The sequence below is a fragment of the Scylla paramamosain genome, chromosome 3, assembly GCF_035594125.1.
Source record: "Scylla paramamosain isolate STU-SP2022 chromosome 3, ASM3559412v1, whole genome shotgun sequence".
NCBI lineage: Eukaryota > Metazoa > Arthropoda > Malacostraca > Decapoda > Portunidae > Scylla > Scylla paramamosain.
The window spans coordinates 35470522-35490521 of NC_087153.1; the positions used below are offsets into that span (position 1 = coordinate 35470522).

The 20000-nt window shown below is 37.3% G+C and overlaps 1 protein-coding gene across 1 annotated transcript in view; it reads right to left on the reverse strand.

The window, feature by feature from the left end:
• LOC135094502 (TBC1 domain family member 5-like) overlaps positions 1 to 20000 on the reverse strand; it is a 25286-nt gene that overhangs the window by 5202 nt on the left and 84 nt on the right. The window contains exons 1-13 of the mRNA XM_063994656.1: positions 19884 to 20000; positions 12298 to 12375; positions 10355 to 10587; positions 9817 to 9948; positions 8806 to 8976; positions 8106 to 8194; positions 6796 to 6846; positions 5794 to 5911; positions 4314 to 4441; positions 2718 to 2863; positions 1764 to 1870; positions 1251 to 1500; positions 1 to 146 (exon numbers count right to left, since the gene is read on the reverse strand). The exon at positions 1 to 146 is cut by the window's left edge and continues 115 nt beyond it; the exon at positions 19884 to 20000 is cut by the window's right edge and continues 84 nt beyond it. Of these exons, the coding sequence (XP_063850726.1) occupies positions 1 to 146; positions 1251 to 1500; positions 1764 to 1870; positions 2718 to 2863; positions 4314 to 4441; positions 5794 to 5911; positions 6796 to 6846; positions 8106 to 8194; positions 8806 to 8976; positions 9817 to 9948; positions 10355 to 10587; positions 12298 to 12375; positions 19884 to 19890 (1656 nt within the window). The 5' untranslated portion in view covers positions 19891 to 20000. The remainder of the gene's footprint in view (positions 147 to 1250; positions 1501 to 1763; positions 1871 to 2717; positions 2864 to 4313; positions 4442 to 5793; positions 5912 to 6795; positions 6847 to 8105; positions 8195 to 8805; positions 8977 to 9816; positions 9949 to 10354; positions 10588 to 12297; positions 12376 to 19883) is intronic.

Here is a 20000-nt window from a genome sequence, read left to right on the forward strand (position 1 = left end):
CACCACCATGCTGGCACGGTTGCTGGTGCCAGGTACATTGCTACTACTCACATTGTTGCTGCTATTGTCTAAGGTCCTTCCTCCTTCACCTCTGCTGGTTCGTGTGTTGCTAGTTTTGCTTTCACTGTTACTGAAGATCACAGCCGCTGCAATTTCATGTGGTTTATTATTTTACTTATTCACAAGCCACAAGCAATTAAATGAAATATGTTAAATGTATCACACACACACACACACACACACACACACACACACACACACACACACACACACACACACACACACACACACACACACACACACACACACATATTTGTGCAGAAAAGGGCGTGCAGGGTCATCCTTGGCCCTGCATACACCACCTATGAAGAAGCCCTGACCACCCTGAGTCTGTCCAGAATATCCACCAGGCACCGAGAGGCTCTGGAGAAGTTTGGGAGGGGCCTACTGCATCATCCGCGTCTCAGAAACATGCTGCCGCCCGACGCGCCTCGCCCGGTCCGTGCCACCAGACACCACAACAAAATAACGCCCCTGAAGGCGCCGCGCACGGACCGGTACAGACTCAGTGCGATTCCCACCATGGTGCGAGCCATCAATCAATAGTATTTCCCTCCTAGATTAGACTTACCTTTAGGATTAATGTTAAGTTTTTCCCCATCCCCTATGTACATTTTCAGTTTGTCAACTGCCTAAATAATAAACCGTTTATTATTATTATTATTATTATTATTACATATCTGAGAAGCTTTCCGGAAGGGTTGCGAAGAAACCAACTCAGTCATTTGAGACTTCTGTTGCAGTAATGGTTTAATTTCCTCAATGTGCCTTGCACACAAATGAATATTTGCTTGTAACCGACTCTTGGTAATGTTGGTGAGTGACACAATTTCAAGTCATTTCAGTCCATCCTGGGCCAATTCTTGTAATGTGGCATGTTCACACCTTTGCTTTTTTTTTTTCTAGTCATCCAAAAAGGACTCAGGATTGTTGCTAGTTTTCAACAGGAATGCCTTTGGTTTTGATTACAAAACTAAAAGCAACTGGTTATAATAAATATCGAAGGTTAGCACATACACACAGGTAAATATTTTTCTCTGAATTTACAAGAGTTCAATCTTAGAAATCCTATGATTGCCATCATCTAGATAAAATCATGACACTAACATTCAAGAGTTGTTTAAGATTATTTGTAAAAATTTCACATTTAAAGTACAATCAATTATTTTTTTGCCAGCTAACATACCCACCATTGAGAGGATCAGTAAAGGCATTAGGAGAGGAGAGTCTTCGCACTGTACTGCCATAGGACAGGGCCTCCTCTGAGGAATCACTGGTTTTAGGTGTTGCCCCTTGCTGGGTGCGTGGTACACTGGATGACCGGGCAACACTGGATGATGCTGCAGCTTGCTGGGGACCACGATGCACATCTGGTCGGCCACCCACTGTGGGCAAGTGGAGGGAAGCCAAACCAGAGTAACCTGGTGGCCTGGGGTACTGCTGGAATAGATGAAATGCAATGGATTAGTGCATATAACATGAAATGAGTTATGAAGTAAAGAATAAGGCAGGTAGTGAGGATGTTTTGTAATGACAAGGTGGTGTGAAATGATATAATGCTTAAACAGGGGCAGTAAGAAGAATGCCAACATAGATATGTGATAGGGATAAAATGATATATGATGTGTTGGTGAGCAGCATAATATAAGCCTAAAATGCTCGCTGACCTCCACTGGCTACTGACACCAATGTTCTTTACTCACCTTGGGGTTACGGAGGTGGAGAGCAAGTTGAATAATGTACTGGACATCAGCTGCTGCTGGATAGCGCATCAAGAACTTGAGGCAGGTTGTATAATCACCTGATAACACTGTTGGAAGACTGGATGTTACTTTAAATACTCCCTCTCTTTTCTTTCATATATGAATCTTTCTTCCATTTTCTTCCTATCTTTTTAATATTCATCATCTCATCTTCCATGTTCTATAATATGTGACTATATATATTGTCTTTTTATCTCAAGAAATCCTTCCTCTTCTTGGTCCATTATCCCTCATTCTTATTGATTTTATTTTCTCCCATCACACCTCACACTCTAACATTCTCCATCCTGCCTAAAGCTCTTACATCATGGTTCAACTCAGCATGTTCTCATGTTGTTTGAGACATATAAACATATAAACACTGACAATACTATGTTTGTTATTGAAATTCTTCCCAGTGATACTTTCTGTGCCCTCTCTGGCCTTGATCTTTGGAAGGCTTATAGATCCGAAATCCCTTCTATTATTGTCCTTTACTCTACCTCCATGCTTGTAGTGTCTGACCAAAATTTCTGTTTAAAATAAAATCAAACTTTCCTTTCTGTTGCCAACATTCAACCCGTTTCTTTTTTAAAGAAGGGTAATTGATCCATTCCTTCAGGCTACTTAAAGGTTAAAGGTAACTAACAAGTGAACACTATAACATGGATGACAGGCAGCCAAGGGTCCCTCCTCACCCATGTGAGACCTAAGTCATCTTAATGTATCACCCACATTGGAGCAATGAATAACAATCTTAATGAAGAGAACAATGTCCATCTATTATTAAAGAAACAAAAAACAAAAAAGTTCCAAAGGAAATCTGAAAAAAAGTGAGATGGAAAGGAGGCAAGAGAGAAGAGAGTGAAGAAAAAGAAAAGAGCCAGGATGGGAGGAAATAAAGAGGGCACTCACAGGGCTCCCTAATGAAGATCAGCATGGCTATAGTGAGGTAATCCACCAGGGGAAATGTGGGCTGGATGTCTGAGAAGATGGCATCCCAGACCATGAGGAGGTCCTGCAGAGGAAATTCTCGTCCAAATAGAAGACGAATCCAACGGCTGAAATGTAAAGGATTTGAGATAAGGTAAGGTTGATCCATTCATATGACATCACCAGAGGCCCACAGACTGGAATGATGAAAGAGAATCGAGGAGGAGGAGGAGGAGGAGGAGGAGGAGGAGGAGGAGGAGGAGGAGGAGGAGGAGGAGGAGGAGGAGGAGGAGGAGGAGGAGGAGGAGGAGGAGGAGGAAGAGGAACAAGAACAAGAACAAGATGAAGAAGAAGAAGAAGAAGAAGAAGAAGAAGAAGAAGAAGAAGAAGAAGAAGAAGAAGAAAAAGAAGAAGAAGAAGAAGAAGAAGAAGAAGAAGTTGGAATTTTATCTTAACATTCAGTATCTAAAAATAAAAGATCTCAAGTAACAGATCATATGTGATGCATAATGATCTTATCTCTAATGTACTTTTAAACAAATGCTTCCCTTCATAATGGTCTGAATGACAAAAAAATTAACACATCATGCAGCAGTTCTCAGTGCTCCTTCTCAATTTCCCCAGATGTAATGAGATAATTTTTTTTTATTTAAGTATGCCTTATGAGTTATCAGTCTTCGTAGGAACCCTTCTCTGCTTGCCAGGGTGTGGTTTGGCAGGCAAACTTCATTCTCATTCGACCTTTGTTGGCAGTAAGGATGTGAAGATAATGGCTTTATGGTGGCAAACATGGGGAGCAATCCTATTAACCTCAACTCCTCCTTGTCTTAGGGCAATGATATGGGCACTTTCCACCTTCCTTGTGGTGGCCCTGACCATTTTTGTCCTTGTGGTGAAAAGAGGTGGATCTATACATGCCACAGGCAAAAAACACACGTGGGCAAATTCAGTAAAAAAGTTTAACCCTGCAATGTTATGAAACCTTTGGGTATTGAGGTGTTGTTGTCATCTCATGATCACACCATTGCTGGGGGCTTACCAGCACTCACCATTTGAAGCTGGGCAAGAGTATGTAGGTTTTGTGATAGATGCAGCTGTGAGCAATTTATTGATGATTTTAAAAGGCGGATCACAACTTCATCCACCAACACTGTATGTGACTACATGCAGGATACTTGGCATGATGCATTTGACTTATGACTAATGTGCTATCTGACCAGAAAAATATGAAATTATTCTTATTTTGCTCACGATGGCATACAACCCATTCATCACTTGGATGAGTACAAAATTTTAATTCTTTTGTCTTTACTGATACATTTGCAAATGCCATGCACTATAGGATAAAGAGAAATGTTTATATACCATATCACTACATTTTTAAGAGATGAAAATATTTTTTTCATTCTTTGGGTTTTTTGAGAATAATGCCTTGCAATCTGACCATTCTTTGCTTCTGATAGTGATTTTGTACCAAATCATGGTTATAAGCCATTACATAGACATATATATTTTCAAACAACACAATACTCAGGTACAAGAGTTAGCCTTAGGCCAAGAGTGTCTCCACCTACTTACATGCCATATATCTGTGGTGGTATTTCAAGGCGGGCCAGGTGAGTGTACAGCGCTGGGTCGTGCTTCTGCAGCAGTGTGTCATGGATGGTTGTCAGCTTCTGGACTAACTGGTTGGTGGGACCCACATCCTGTTGTCATCAATGAAAACATCACATATCACTATAACATTTCATCTCAAAAACTCTTATTACGTGCTAACATATGAAAACAAATAATGTAAAATACAGCCTATTTGAATGGGAAGAAAACCATACTTCATGTATCATATATATATATATATATATATATATATATATATATATATATATATATATATATATATTGTTACATCCAACTACATTACCCATACGCTAACTCCTATATAGCTTAGTGCAGGGCACAAATACAACAAACCCAGGCATCTACTAGTCACCAATAATTATCCAGCCTCAATTAAGTTGCCACTTGGTTTAGCCCACCGATGCTGAAGATTGATTTCATAGAAAAGTGGTGTAAGTTGATATATGTAATAGGAAATAGTGTCAGCATAGTCTATGAAGACAGCAAAAACTGGGGATGTGGAACAGCAGAGCCCACAGGACCCAAGGCTACATGATGGTATCAAAAATCCTTGTCTTATGCCTGGCAAGAAGATTCTGCTCACAATCTAATTTATGTGAAGTTCTGCCTGTTATGCCACATTTTCTGTACATAAGAGTAGAGATGAATTTCAAATGGATAATTTCTCCAGAACTGTGTAGCATTTCCTTTTCTTGTAGTGAGAACTGATCAAAGACAAAAAAAATCTTAATTCCCATTTCAGCTTCTGTAGGCATCTTATGACCGCAAACATTCACTGGAGAAGTAAATGACAAACTTCAATCATCCATCCAGCACAGGATCATCCATAAAAACATTTCAGGAACTGGTCAAGGGATGGGACTGTTGCCATCTAGAAGGATCCTTACTTTACCACAGCTCAACTTACTGTACTGATAAATCTTTTCTTGTTACTTCTCTAACCATTTCACAGTTTCTTTCCTAACTATTCCACCGACTTTTTCTCCAACAAGTCCCAACCAATATCCATCCTCTTTGCCAATAATTCACCAACTTCCTTCTCAATCACTTCCCTCCCTCTTTCTCAACAATTCCCCTTTTTAACCACTATCCAGTTTTGCACCCTGGTATTCAAGAATAATTCCTAGCCCCTTTCCCTTTGTCTAATAATTTCCCAGCATCTCCCCCTCATTTCCAAACCTCTAACCAAACCATTCCCCAGCCTCTTCTCCAACCATTCCTCAACCTCTTATCCACTCATTCCCTGTTCTCTTCTGCAACCATTCCCAACTTCTACCCGGCCTCTTCTACAACCATTCTGCAGCCTTTTCTCCAGACCATTTTCTTGCCTCTTCTCAAATGACCCCTTAACTACGTCTCCAACCAATGCCAAGGCTCTTCCCCAACCATTTCCCAATCTAAAAAACAACCCTTTGCTCACCTGTGGACGTGCAAATGGCTGGGCATTGAGCATGGAGGAGCGAGGGTTAGGATTGATGGAATGCTCCAAGACAATGTACCATGGCTCCAGCCCCTTCATCACACCTTCAAACAAGGCACTGTAAGGGAAAACAGTAAATAAGAAGGATTCACATGGGGTTAGATTTATACATTGGGCATGGCCTTCCAATAATAATAATGTTGATGAATGATTGTTTGATCACTGCAATTTTTTTGACCACTTGCCATTAAACAAATCATCATATGTGAAAACTGCACATATCTAAACACCTAACATTTTAAATATTTTCCCATACTTTAACTTCAGCTTATTCTGTCAAACCATTCTCTCCATTTGGGTCCTCTGACTACAACCTTATTTCTTTATCCTGTCCTTCTGTCTCATTGTCTATAAAAGGTGTCCCATGAATTCACAGAGGTGAAAGATCGCATCACTCTTGTTAAAAAGTGTCCTATGGTCAAATGCTCTTAATGCCATAGTTTAAAGGTTACAGACTGTTTAAATAAGAAGATGCATCGATGGTAAGTGGCTGCACACAGAAACAAGGTACTGAGGAAATGACTGGCTGCCCCTTCCTTATTAAATCCAAGGGGATTTAGTTTCTAATACAAAAATCCTATTCTTGGCTAATGGGGTTGGTTAGCCAAGACCTGAGGCAATAGCACACTCACTTTGTTTCACTAACTATAAAAGCATATTTTACAGTGGACAATTTTCATTCACAAGCCATTTCTGCCATGCATTACTGTATTAGTTGATGATCCATTTATGTTTTTTTTACCTAACCCTTACTCTCAAACAGCCACTCCTATAGAGAGAAGAGCTGTTGACTTTAAATTGTGGTAACAAAATAACCAAGAAAAGTACCTGCAGCTTGAGTGCACATATAATGACAATCAAGTACAGCATTACACAAATACCCTTTATCCAGAAGACTCTACCAGTGTCATTCTCAGGCTGACAAAATTTACGGGTACTTACAAGGCATCATGCTCCAGGTAAGCTTCATCCATTAACTCCTGAAGCACATTCCTGTAACATGAAAAAAAAAAAATAAATAAAATAAATAAATAAATAAATAAATAAAAAATTATATATATATATATATATATATATATATATATATATATATATATATATATATATATATATATATATATATATATATATATATATATATATATATATATATATATATATATATATATAAATTATGTTATTAAATTTAATAACCAACTAAGAACACACACATTTTTCCATCTTCAACACACAAGGGAATATTTTTCATTAAAGATTAATTTCAAAAATTTATAGGGCAATGTTTCCAACAAGCATTTGCAATAGTTTTTGGCAAACAATATCTCTTACCATTAGCATTAATGGGTATTACAAGTTAGACATCACTATCAATGGTGATGCCTTGCTTCACAATGGAAGAGTCTCATACCAATGGATGGCTGCTGCAAGACTCACCCAAGGACACTATTCATATGCAACTCCCTCATTGGTGCTGCATCACATCTCCCTTTCTGTTTCTTTCTTTGCATACCATTCCTCTTTATTTCCAAGCCAAAGGATTTTCACCCTTGATGCAAAACTGAATTCCTTCTCTATTCTCTTAATGTAGCTATAATATTTTAGATATTTTGTTCCAATGAGTTCTGCAACTGCATAACTCACTAGTCTCCTCTTCCATTCTCATCAATTCATGCTTCAAAATTGTTATAACCCTCCATTAGAGCAATATAATATACTGACATATATATTATGTGGACATATCTATAAGCCTTGTTTGTGTGATTTTTCATAATTTGAAAGACAACACTATATCTCTTAATACATAGATACAAAGTGGTTCATTATGGTCTGTCTTTTCACGTAATGTTTAGAGTTTGAATGCATGTAACTTCATATTCTGTAACCTTAATTCAACATTTTATAACAGTTTCAGATAACACCACATATTCTGTGTAAAACAAAAAAAAAAATCATTATTATAAAGTAAATGCTTGACCAACCCTGGTAACAAATTATTTTTATCTATTTACTTATTTTACAAAAATGGGTTCATAACAATATGAGAAAGGTAGAATACAATTCACCAGTCCATTCAATTTGTAGCTTTGATCTTCCTATGAACAGCATGTACACATGTATATATGTACACACACACACACACACACACACACTAAGGTTGCACAAATTCATGTTGGATTTAATAGTTCAATACAATACACAATAAATCATAACCAATCTCATCCTGAAGAAAAATGTAAAAATAAAGGACTTACGGAGCTGGATCAACCTCGTGAGCATGCTGGTGGGCTTGGTGGTCACAGTGAAGTACAAAGATCAGTGGTGCCAGAACCTCATGCATCCCCTGAAGGACAAGCAAAGTTCAGTTAATGAAATGAGGATTTATACACACAAGTACTGTTGGATTATGACTGTTCATCATGAAAGTGAATCAATATTGAAAACTGAAAGGGTACTGAAAGAGTGCTTTGTATGAAGCAATGTGGCTTTTAAAAGGAGTGGATACATGGATGAGTTGTCTGCTCTGAGATAGATGAGAAAAATATTTTGTAAAAGATAATACAACATTGGAACCTGATGATGGGTATGTCATGCAACAAATCTTCACAGTGTGGTCACTGAAGATTGATCTCATCCCCCTTGAAGCCTACTAGTTAGGATGGACCTAACCTATTCTTAGGGTGTGTGTGTGTGTGTGTGTGTGTGTGTGTGTGTGTATTTACCTAGTTGTAACATACAAGAAAAGAGTTATGCCTGTACTGTCCTGTCTTCAGCTCAGCTTTGAATCCATGAATTGTTTTTGTGTGGAGCACTTCTGCACCCAGGTTACTCCAGGCTTGTATTGCTATTGTGGAAAGGAGAATTTCTTATTTCTTCTATATGTAGATCTTAGTTTATTTCTGTGACCACTCATATCCTTTGCATCTCATTCATATAATTCACCTTTATTCTTACCTGTCTATAGCCAACCTGAGGATGCTGGCGGGCATAGCAGAAGAGGACTGTCACCATCAGATCTCGAATGCGAGTGGACTGGAAAAACTCCACTTCAGGGAAAGTGCGCACCACATCCTGTCTGATGAGCTTCTTCAGTTCTGAGTCCTCAAAGTACTGATTCCAAGGGCTCTATAAAGAGAGACATTAATAACATTAAAGATAAATATGGAAACTTAATTTATGAATATGGCATCTTTTATAGTAATGGAAACTTGCCTATACACTGAAGTCAAATCTTGAAAGTTAAGTTATCAATATGTTTTATGGTAGTGAAATTTGGTCCACACTAAGAACAACGCTGTGAAGTGAAACGCAATGTAGCTACATACATGATATTGTTCTACAAAGGAAAGAGCTGAGTAAAAAGGAAGACTGTACTGGCTGTGTGGAAAAAAGGATCAGAGTAACTAGATGGAAATAAAAAAAAAACTTTGGGATAGAAAAATGCCACTGAAAAGACCAAACAAGAAAAGGAAAGGGTGATTTGTGCCACACAGATCATTTGAAAGTATATTGTTATGAATAATAAAAAAAATATATATATATAATAATAGTAATAACAGTAACAATAATAATAATAATAATAATAATAATAATAATAATAATAATAATAATAACAATAATAATAATAATAATAATAATAGTAATAATTTTGTAGTTAATTCAGAAAGAATAATGGATATTCTATTTATTTCATGATCTTTTTTATCCTGCAAGAGACACACAGCAGAAAATTACCATGCCATGATTTGTCACACCTCTGCCTCCTTGGTGGGAATCAATATCCATAGTGTAATGTGTGGTGCTCATTTCTTATAATGTTTGTCAAAATTATGCAAGCACTTTCGCAGTTCCACACCATTCTGATAATTTAACATTTCCTGTGGTTTCTTATGGCTGATAACAACCTTAAGTGGTCTGCTGGCACATTCACTGTTCCTCACAGCCCAGGGCACTACCATCACTCACCTCCTGGTCCTGGGAAAGAGGGTTGTTCAGCAGAGGGTCAAGTGCCTCATCACTGTGGCTGCCTGGTGTCACCATTAACCGCAGTCTGATGGTTTCATAGTTTTCACGTTCCTCCCTGATCACCTTCAGCCACTACATGGGAAATGGAAGTGTACATTTACTTTTAATTTCATTGCTATTGCTATTCTCTTCAATACTAACAATTCTTCTTTCAATGGAAAAATTATCACAAGTAAAAACTCTTTAGCACAGCAAATATGAGGTGACACCAAAAAAGAAGAAAGGAAATACAGGCCTTATGAGATTCCTGTAAAGTGTGTTGCTGTTTTTTTGCTTATTCTTAGATTAAAACTGCATTGTCTTCAGACTCTAATTCTCTGTTATTGTGTTTGTGAACTTGTACAATGCCTCTCCTGTCATTATTCTTTATGGGAGTTTCAAATGAACATCAAACAAAATTACATCACACAAGCATTCCACAAACTTTACCTCATGTAAGAAACAAACATACTCTACATTAAAAGAAACATAAATTTACATTTGTGTGGTTGTCAGGTAGAATCTGGAGATAGACCATCCAGCAAACTGATCGGAACCTGCTGGCCCTCATTTCTCCGCTGCGGCCCAAGTTTTGTATCACTGGTGTCCCAACACAGCGGCACACTTCAGCCCACTCAGCACTGTAGGGCAGCCCTCCACCAAGTAACCGAGGAGGCTGGTTAGCACTAAAGTGGTCCTCCCTACGTAAACTAAGTTGATCACTGCTGGCCCCTGCAACACCACCACCAATGATAAAGTGGGACTACCAGTATGATGGCCATGATGGAACCCATACTGGTGATCAGATATAATGCATGGAAAGGAACAGAACATTACAGAAAAGAGGGGGGTATAACGATGCTTATAAATAAGGGCATACCAGTGAAGAATATAGAAATATGAAAAGATATGGCAGAAGTATTAAAAGTAGAAATAAAGAGAGAAGTTAATGCAAATACAGTGGAGCCTCAGTTACCAAACACCTCCCTTTTTGAACAATTTGGTTTTCTAACAAAATTTTGACCTCATTATTGTTCCGGTTGTGGCACCATAATTCAGTCTTAGAACAAAGTTACTTGATTTCAAATATTAAAAGACATAACAAAAGCTTCCATTTATTACTAATTTATAGTTTCTATATCTACTTTGCTTTTATACATTTGGAAGAGAAATACAGTGTAAGACAGTAATTCAGTCTTTGAAATAAGATAAATGTGATCTTGCTGAAAAGGCTCCGGAGTAATCCTGAGCCACCTGTGGCTCTCTCAATGACCTCCAATGCCATCACTACTGTGCAACTGCATTTTTCCAATACAATGAATAAAGTTTGAGGGATTTTTCTAAAGTAAACCACAACACTACTGTAATGGAGGAATTTTCATTACAAAGAAGTCTATTGGGAAAACTGGCCCACAGAAGATTCATGGGGGCATACTTTGTTAAATTTAGTAATGGGAAATGTAATGACATAGTGGGTTGATGAAAACACATGATTCATTAGTGAAGACCCATCAAGATTAGACAGATTTGAATGGGACACAAGAGATATGAGGTTACATAAATAAAGCATCTAATTTCAGAAGAAATCAAGAAATTTAACTTTCCACATAAAGCAATAGAAGTCTGGAACAATGTGGATGTAGAAGTGGCCCATGTGAAAACTATTCATGACTTCAGAGCCAAGCTAGACAACAGCAGAAGTGGAGATGGAGCAGTACAAGCACAGCTCCTCTCTTGCATGTCACAACTAGAAACATAGAAACAGTAATACAACTAAGCACACACACACACACACACGCACATGCATGCACACACACACACACACACACACACACACACACACATACACACACACACACACGCACACACGCACTCACACACACACACACACACACACACACACACACACACACACACACACACACACACACACACACACTCCATGTTTCATTAGTAAAATCAAGATGAGAATTCAAAAAGATGCTGAAAAAGCTGGTTGCCATCTTTTCTGTACATTATCATTATTATTTTAGGAATCTGGATGTTGTCTACATTTATCCATAATCCATTTCTTACAGAAATTATTTCCTCAGATTTTGCCAGTCTTATTTCAGTCTGAGAAAGAACTGAGTCTGTCCCAGATGAAAAGTAACACTGGGTACCAGACTGGACTCAGGTACAACTTTGATCCCTTTCATGAGAAATATTGAGGCAATGGAAATTGAAAAGATCTTTGAAAAGATTGCTATTTTACATTGTAAGGAGGCTTGATTTCCTAAATCTATGATGCAGGTGCAGGAAAGCCTACTTTTTGTGTAAGAAAAGAGACAAATTACATGGATAATCAAACTGTAGAAAATAGAGAATTTACTGGAATCAGATATTCACACTATCATGCTAAAAGAAGAACTGAACAAAGATCATGATGGTCATACTCAATACCTGAACTGAGGTAGTTGGTGGGCTCCTCACCTACTGACACTGTATCATCATCCTTGGATAGGCCAGCAGTCAGTGGATCTTGTGGGATAAAATGCAAAAAGAAAAGTTAATTGTCAAAGAAGAAAACAACAAGCATGATATTCACAAGACCGTTGTGAAAATCAATAAATTACTGAAAATATTACAGATAGTAATTAATGGTAAATTTTGGGCTCAGTTACATACAGGTAGAATTGGCTTTATGAAGTACATATCATCATGCTGTCCAGAGAGTTTAGTTCAGCATCTTAAATTATGGCAACCCTTTCACAATGGCCACAAATATTCAGTGGGTTACCAGGGTACCACATAAATAAGTTTTAGAAGCACTAATATCTTTAATATTGATTAATGATTTAGATAAAGAAATTAATAATAACATTAGCAAATTTGCAGAAGACACAAAGGTAGGTAAGTTAGTTAGGTTAAATTTCAAAGAAACCACCCTGCAGACATACTTAGATGAAATTAGTAACTGGAAAGATGGGTGGTAAACACAACAGAATATAAAATATAAAATGTAATCATGAGTATAGACGTATATGATTATATTTATACATTCATCATAATATATTGTAATATATATAATTATAATTATACATTCATCATAACATATTGTAATCTATTTCATACTCTCAGGATAAAAAAAAAAAAAAATACACACACACACACACACTGAAATACACCAGTACACCCACCAGTGAATGTGTCTATAATACACAACCAAGGACCATTATTGGATAAAACATTTTTGACAATTGACATTCTATTCAGCCAACTGTACACCAAAAATTTTACTGAAAGTCTGAACATTATTAAAAGAGGAGATTTGAAATACAAGCAGCAATAATAGTGAACCAATATCTTGTTGATGAGCATGCATAATCAGTATCTACATATATCTATTCATGCCTCTGATGCCTCAATCCCTTTGAGGATTTCCCTCAAAAAGGCAGCCACAGCAAAAAACAGATGAAAGACCTGGCCTCAATACCTTCCAGTGTCACTATCAATGGATGTGTTACATTGCAGTTATCTTTTAAGTCCACTTGAGGATTTGGGTTACTGGCAAGTGGTGATACATACATCTGCTGTAGTATTATGTAAAATGAACTGTAGATGACTCTTACAAAACTGATTTCCAAACTTATTTGGAAGTATTTTCTAAAGCAATGATGAGCATGAACATTTCACTGTTACTATTATTGTCACTTCATATCAAAGAGCAGGAATCAGGGAAAAACAACTTTTCACATTCTCAAGCTCACTTTCACATTCCAAACAGCTGTTTTCTATCACACTTCTTGATTGATGGTTTTATGCTTAGGCTGTGATTAGGGCAAGCACATCCTTTGTGGTACCTGGACAAAGTGGAATAGGCTGGAAAGATGTAATTGGTTCTGATTTGTCATAATCACTCTAAAGTGATGCAAGTACTAGAATATAATGCAGCTGGTCACAATCCATCAGGCTACCACTGTAAAATGTGCTATTACTGTGACAATCTCACTTTTTGCAACTGGTCACAACTGTGAAATGTACAGAAAGCTTACAGAACATCACACAGGTTCTGAGGAGAAAATATGAATTCATATATGCCAAAGAGGTAAGGTGTTCCCTGCCAATTAGGCCAACTAGACAGTAAGGTCAGGCTGGTCTGCCAAAGGAAAAATCAGCAACCTAGTATTAAAGCGAAGAATGACAGAACACATAATACTGTGCATACATTGATAGGAAAAACAAATTGGATGATTTAAGTGAGATGGTAACATAATGCAACAATGCTTAACTACATAAACTGGCATTACCATCACTGAAAAATTTTGGTGTAATAACAAAAAAATACTAGCAAAAACTGGGATACAGTAAAGCCTCCATAAACCAGCATAATAGCGGCTCAGATCATCAGTGAGCTTTTTGACAAGAATAACATTGAAACAACAAAACAAACACTATACATTTTTGGGGAAGACATTATTTTTAATTGCATATTTTGTTGCCTTGCCAACTTAATTAGAATTCCAAGTTGTGGAGGTTTTACTGAACAACTGTATTTCAAAATCAAGAAAATCCAAAATCTGCAACACTTTAGGTCATAAACATTCTGAATAAATAATTTTAAATCAGTACTTACTTTCTACCATACAAACACAGGCTTCAATGTGAAAGGACTGATCCTCAGACTTCTTGACAGTGAGCAGAATATGTTAACTATGATAATCATGATGCAAAAGATCAACATACTACTACTACTACTACTACTACTACTACTACTACTACTACACTACTACAACTACTATTGCTACTACTAATACTACTACTACTACTACTATTAAACAATACTGTGAGAAAAATATAGTAGAGTCTTGCATTTAGTATACATATTTGCATTTGGCAATTCCAATCAACTGCTACCCTAACTCTCATGGCAACCATATTCTCCCATTTGGGAATCATTTCTTCTTGTGAAAACACTAAACTGTATTTGCCAACCACATTGTATTTAGTGATCATTTCCCTCCAAGGAAGTGCTCTCTAAATGTTCTCAGTGTATTTCCCTGCCAAAGATTTATCATGTTGATACCAGCAGAGTTGAGTCCTGCTGTGTATCTACCAGTAATGCAGTGCACGCCATCTCTCACTCCTCTCTCCTGCTAGTTTAATTAACCACAGTCTTCTGAGCATATGGTATCATACATCTCTCTATGAGAAATGGGAGAATAATGACAAATACATTTGAGAGTAGAAGAAAGGAACTAAAATGCAAATACAGAAAGACATTATTTGTTGGAAAGAGAGCAAGGGCTGAGATTGCAGATGGGTCAGCACATGGCAAGGGACATGGAAGGGTGAGAGTGATAATGCTGGACAGAAGCACCATTTGGATACTGTTTTTATTTTATCCACATACTTCACTAAATATATGGTCAATTTTGAGCATTTACTACCTCACTTTTATTTTATCTCTTGTCATCCAATAATGACAAACTGGGGGATGGGAGAGAGAGAGAGAGAGAGAGAGAGAGAGAGAGAGAGAGAGAGAGAGAGAGAGAGAGAGAGAGAGAGAGAGAGAGAGAGAGAGAGAGAGAGAGAGAGAGAGAGAGAGAGAGAGAGAGAGAGAGAGAGAGAGAGAGAACAACACTACACTTTGATCTTAGTCAAAAGGCCGAGAAGCGATGAGAGAGAGAGAGAGAGAGAGAGAGAGAGAGAGAGAGAGAGAGAGAGAGAGAGAGAGAGAGAGAGAGAGAGAGAGAGAGAGAGAGAGAGAGAGAGAGAGAGAGAGAGAGAGAGAGAGAGAGAGAGAGAGAGAGAGAGAGAGAGAGAGAGAGAGAGAGAGAGAGTGAATTCAGCAAAACAGGTCAGCTTTCTGATAACTTTGGTTCTATAGTAACCACAATTCAAATGTATCACCTGCCTCTTTCCCTTTTCAGTGGGGGTAGGTGATTAATGCACTTATAATGTTATTACCAATAAAAAAAAAATTAAAGATATTCTCAATCATATCATTTAACCTTTTCCTAAGCTGAGTGAAAAAAAAAAAAAAAATCAAAGAATTAACCCTTCAGAAAACAATGGAAACAAATACATATATCATTAACATAAAACATTTATTTGTTTTCACAACTTTTAGGAAAACAAAAATAATGTCAGAAGATAACCTAGCCTGTTTGAAAAAAAAAAACTAAATAAAATAAATAAATAAATAAATAAATAAATAAATAAATAAAATAAAAAATAAAATAAACAATATTTACATAATGTTTATTTGTTTCCAAATTCATCAGATGAATTAATTCTTTGACATTACTATAGTTATCTTACTGATATCTCTGAAATTCTTTTTATGGAAAAAAGGAGCTAAGGTGGTGAAAAAGCATTATAAAAACTGAGAAAAAGGCAAGAACATTGAGTGCACCAGTCGCTGCCTCAGTGGTAGGAGTAACAAACAGGAAATGTGGCTCCAAGACCAGCTCTGACACCAGCAATCATTCATATTTGGCAAATTTTTCTCAGGCATCAATTAGTCTACCAATGCAAGACTTTACCTAATATGCATAAAAAAAAACAATCATTAAATTTGGGTAATAAATATGAAAAATTAGAGTTAATACACTGTACCTAAAGAAGTGTATCTGATTTCACTAGACACAACATGCATATAAAGTACCTAAATCCTGACACTTAACGTAGTAAGCTGCATTAGAAACGTTCACAGTCATTTCTACTTACCGATAAAATTACTGGACTGTGCAATCAAAGGCCGAAATCTCTCCATGATCACAGTAACAGCTTCTTAAATCTGCATGGATCAAACCATTGAGAACACATTACTTTGGAGTAAACAAGACATTGGGAGTTTTGACTTACTTAAACTGATTAAGAACGAAGCTTAGTCGCAGTACTTGGCCATTACATTTTATCCTAACTTCCCTGAGGGCTTACATGTAAGTATTCACCAAGACTGAAGCTGAACAGAGGCTCTGCTGGGATAAATGCAGTACACCTCTTTCTATACTCATCAGAAACACCAGTTAAATTCTGCACAATTACAGTCAAGTATATATTATCTTAAACACTAAGCAAATCATTTAAAAATCATGCATACTGAATATGTGTATGTTATCAGCAATGAAGCATTAATCATGTCAATGGCATTTACCATATTGATTTATTCATTTATACATGAAACCAACCTGGAGAGAAAACTAGTTTAGCTATACATATTATATGATTTTGATTTTATCATCTTTTACACCTTATCTTATTTCTGGTGTTAGTTTAGAGTGATTTAAATTTGGAACCAAATAAAAGAAATCAGTCACAGTGACACTTACCATACTCATCCTTGCAGAGCCTCAAATGGGCTGACAAACAACAACAACAAGCATTAAACTAGGTATCAGCTATGTCATGTATGCATACTTCCAAATGATTGATGTGTGCCAGAAGTAGAAGGTAATCACTGTCCTTTATGACCAGTTCACTGTTACTTCCTTTACACGCATGCACAAAAATAAATAAAATGCAGTTACTCCTCTTTTAAAAGAAAATATGTCCTGGTTAAGGAATTCCACTATGAGGAAGGCATTACTATATAAAGCAAGTCACAAAAATATTGCAATAGGTATACCATTCAAAGGTTACCATTCTTTTTTCTTTTTTTAAATTAAACTTGTCTAACATCTCCATCTGTTGGGAATTATTTTAATTGGATGTTAGAAGAGATTCCATTGGTTTCTGTCTTTCCACAGTTCTCAACTCCTTCATCCAATGACTCTTAATTTCTTTCAAATATACTAAATCTGTTTATTTCTTACCCTTCAATCTAGAACAGATTTTCCTCCACTGTCAACAGCACCAACCTTACTCATGATATGGCATCAGGTTTCAAATATTTCCTCCCCTAAAGCTATACAGTAACCATGCAGCCAAAGTTGCTCTGACAAAGAATGGATGTTAAAAATTGTTGGTTGCAATACAGTTTACTATATATTACTGCATTATGAATGACATGAGAGGACAGTAAATGAAATTAATATACTCGTACATTAATATACATTTCTGATTGGGGCAGAGCAAACTTAGTATTGTTCAATGCCTCAAAAAGTCAGTTCCTCCATTTATCAATTCAACACAACCTTTCAGACAACTATCCACTCTTCTTTAATAACATTCAACTGTCCCCTCTTCTACACTGAACATCCTCTGTCTGTCCTTTACTTATAATCTAAACTAAAAACTTCACATCTCATCTCTAGCTAAAACAGCTTCTATGAAGTTAGGCATTCTGAGTTGTCTCCGCCAGTTTTTCTCACCCTCCCAGCTTCTAACTCTCTCTGTACAGGGGCCTTATCCATCCATGTATTGAGTATGCTTCACATGTATGGGGGGGTTCCACTCATACTCTTCCTTTAGACAGGGTGGAATCAAAACATTTCGTCTTATCAGCTCCTCTCCTCTAACTGACTGTCTTCAGCTTTTTTCTCTCTGCCGCAATGTTGCACCTCTTGCTATCTTTTACTGCTATTTTCATGCCAACTGCTCTTCTGGTCTTGCTAACTGCATGCTTTCACTCCTCCCACAGCCTTGCTACAGAAGACTTTCTTCTTTCTCTCACCCCTATTCTGATTAGCTCTCTAATGCTAGGGTTAACTAGTATTCTCAATCATTCATCCCTTTCTCTGGTAAACTCTGAAACTCCCTGCCTGCTTCTGTATTTCCACCTTCCTATGGCTTGAATTCTTTCAAGAGGGAAATTTTAAGACACTTATCCTGTATTTTTGACTACTGCTTTTGACTCCATATGAGGACCAACACCTCAATGGACTTTTTTTTTGTTGCAATTTTTGTTGCCCTTGGCCATTGCCCCTCAAAAAAAAAAAAAAAAAAAAAAAAAAAAAAAAAAAAAAAAAGCCTCTGAGTTTCACACATATACTTTCTTCCAAAGGTACAACACTAGGTGTGAGGATAACAAAACTCACACTATAGAAAACACTGAAAACACTTGTGCTTATTCCAGCCACACGGCTGAGAACTATGTGAGTGTGTGTATTTTGTCTTGTCCTCATTTGACATTATGAAGCAATGTGCATCACTGCATCTAGAGCTATGTGAATGTGTGTAGTCCTTAAATCTGGCATGATGTAGTAGTGTGGCAGTGCAGCCTTGCTACACCTATAACTATGAGTGTGTGTGTGTGTTTTGTTCTGTTGTTGTGTTGCAAGAGTGTGACAATCCTGTAACATGATGCGGGGTTGTGTAGGGGGATGTGGTGGTGCTGCAGTAGGGAGACACCTCTCATTTACTTGTGTGTGTTTTTGTAATGTGGCAGTAATGTTGCCACATCATGTGACACCAGCCTTTCTCTCCTATTCTCTCACATGCAAGCCAGTATGCCTGGTATTCTGCCAAACAAGTAGTTTATCCACATACATAATTTGTATGTTCAAGTATACAAGTTATACACAAGAATTCATACAAAACATAGCACATATTTACTTTTTACTATCTGTAATGCCAATGGTAAGATGATGTGACCCACACACAACAAAAGTGCAAAACTCAAGGTGTTTGGATGTTACTGCCTAAATCACTTATGGTCAAAGTGACCAGAACCCATACAGAAGGAGCCAAGCTCGCCCCAGTAAATATTAAGCAGTATCTCCTTGCGATATACTACAACCCATCTTCCCATCAGGTCTGCAAGCTTGAGCACTGAGAAAGACAAAGAATAACAGAATACTGCATTGAACTGCAGTTTTACCATAGATTTAAAGAATGGTTAATACAAGGAGTAGACTAAAGTATAGACGTGGATTCCTGTGAACTGCGTGTGAGTGACATACTAGCTGAGGCTGGTTTTTCATCGAGTGAAATGTTTTCTGATGCTGCAAAGAAAGGAAACAATAAACAACACTAATATTTCTTTCTTGAGTGCCACACAGAACAATAAGAATTCCCTATGCGTCCATGGCAGAGTTAATATCAAGGGTAAGGACTTGTGGGACAACACATTTATGAGTGTCCCTTCCACCTGCTTCACTCACTTGTCATATAACCGGGCACTCGCTGGAGACAGACAGTTATGTGTATCCCAGGAGGCCGTGTTGGCGTGCTGCGTGGTGTGAAGCAAAGTAGGGCAGGGCAGGGCAGGGCAAGGCTGG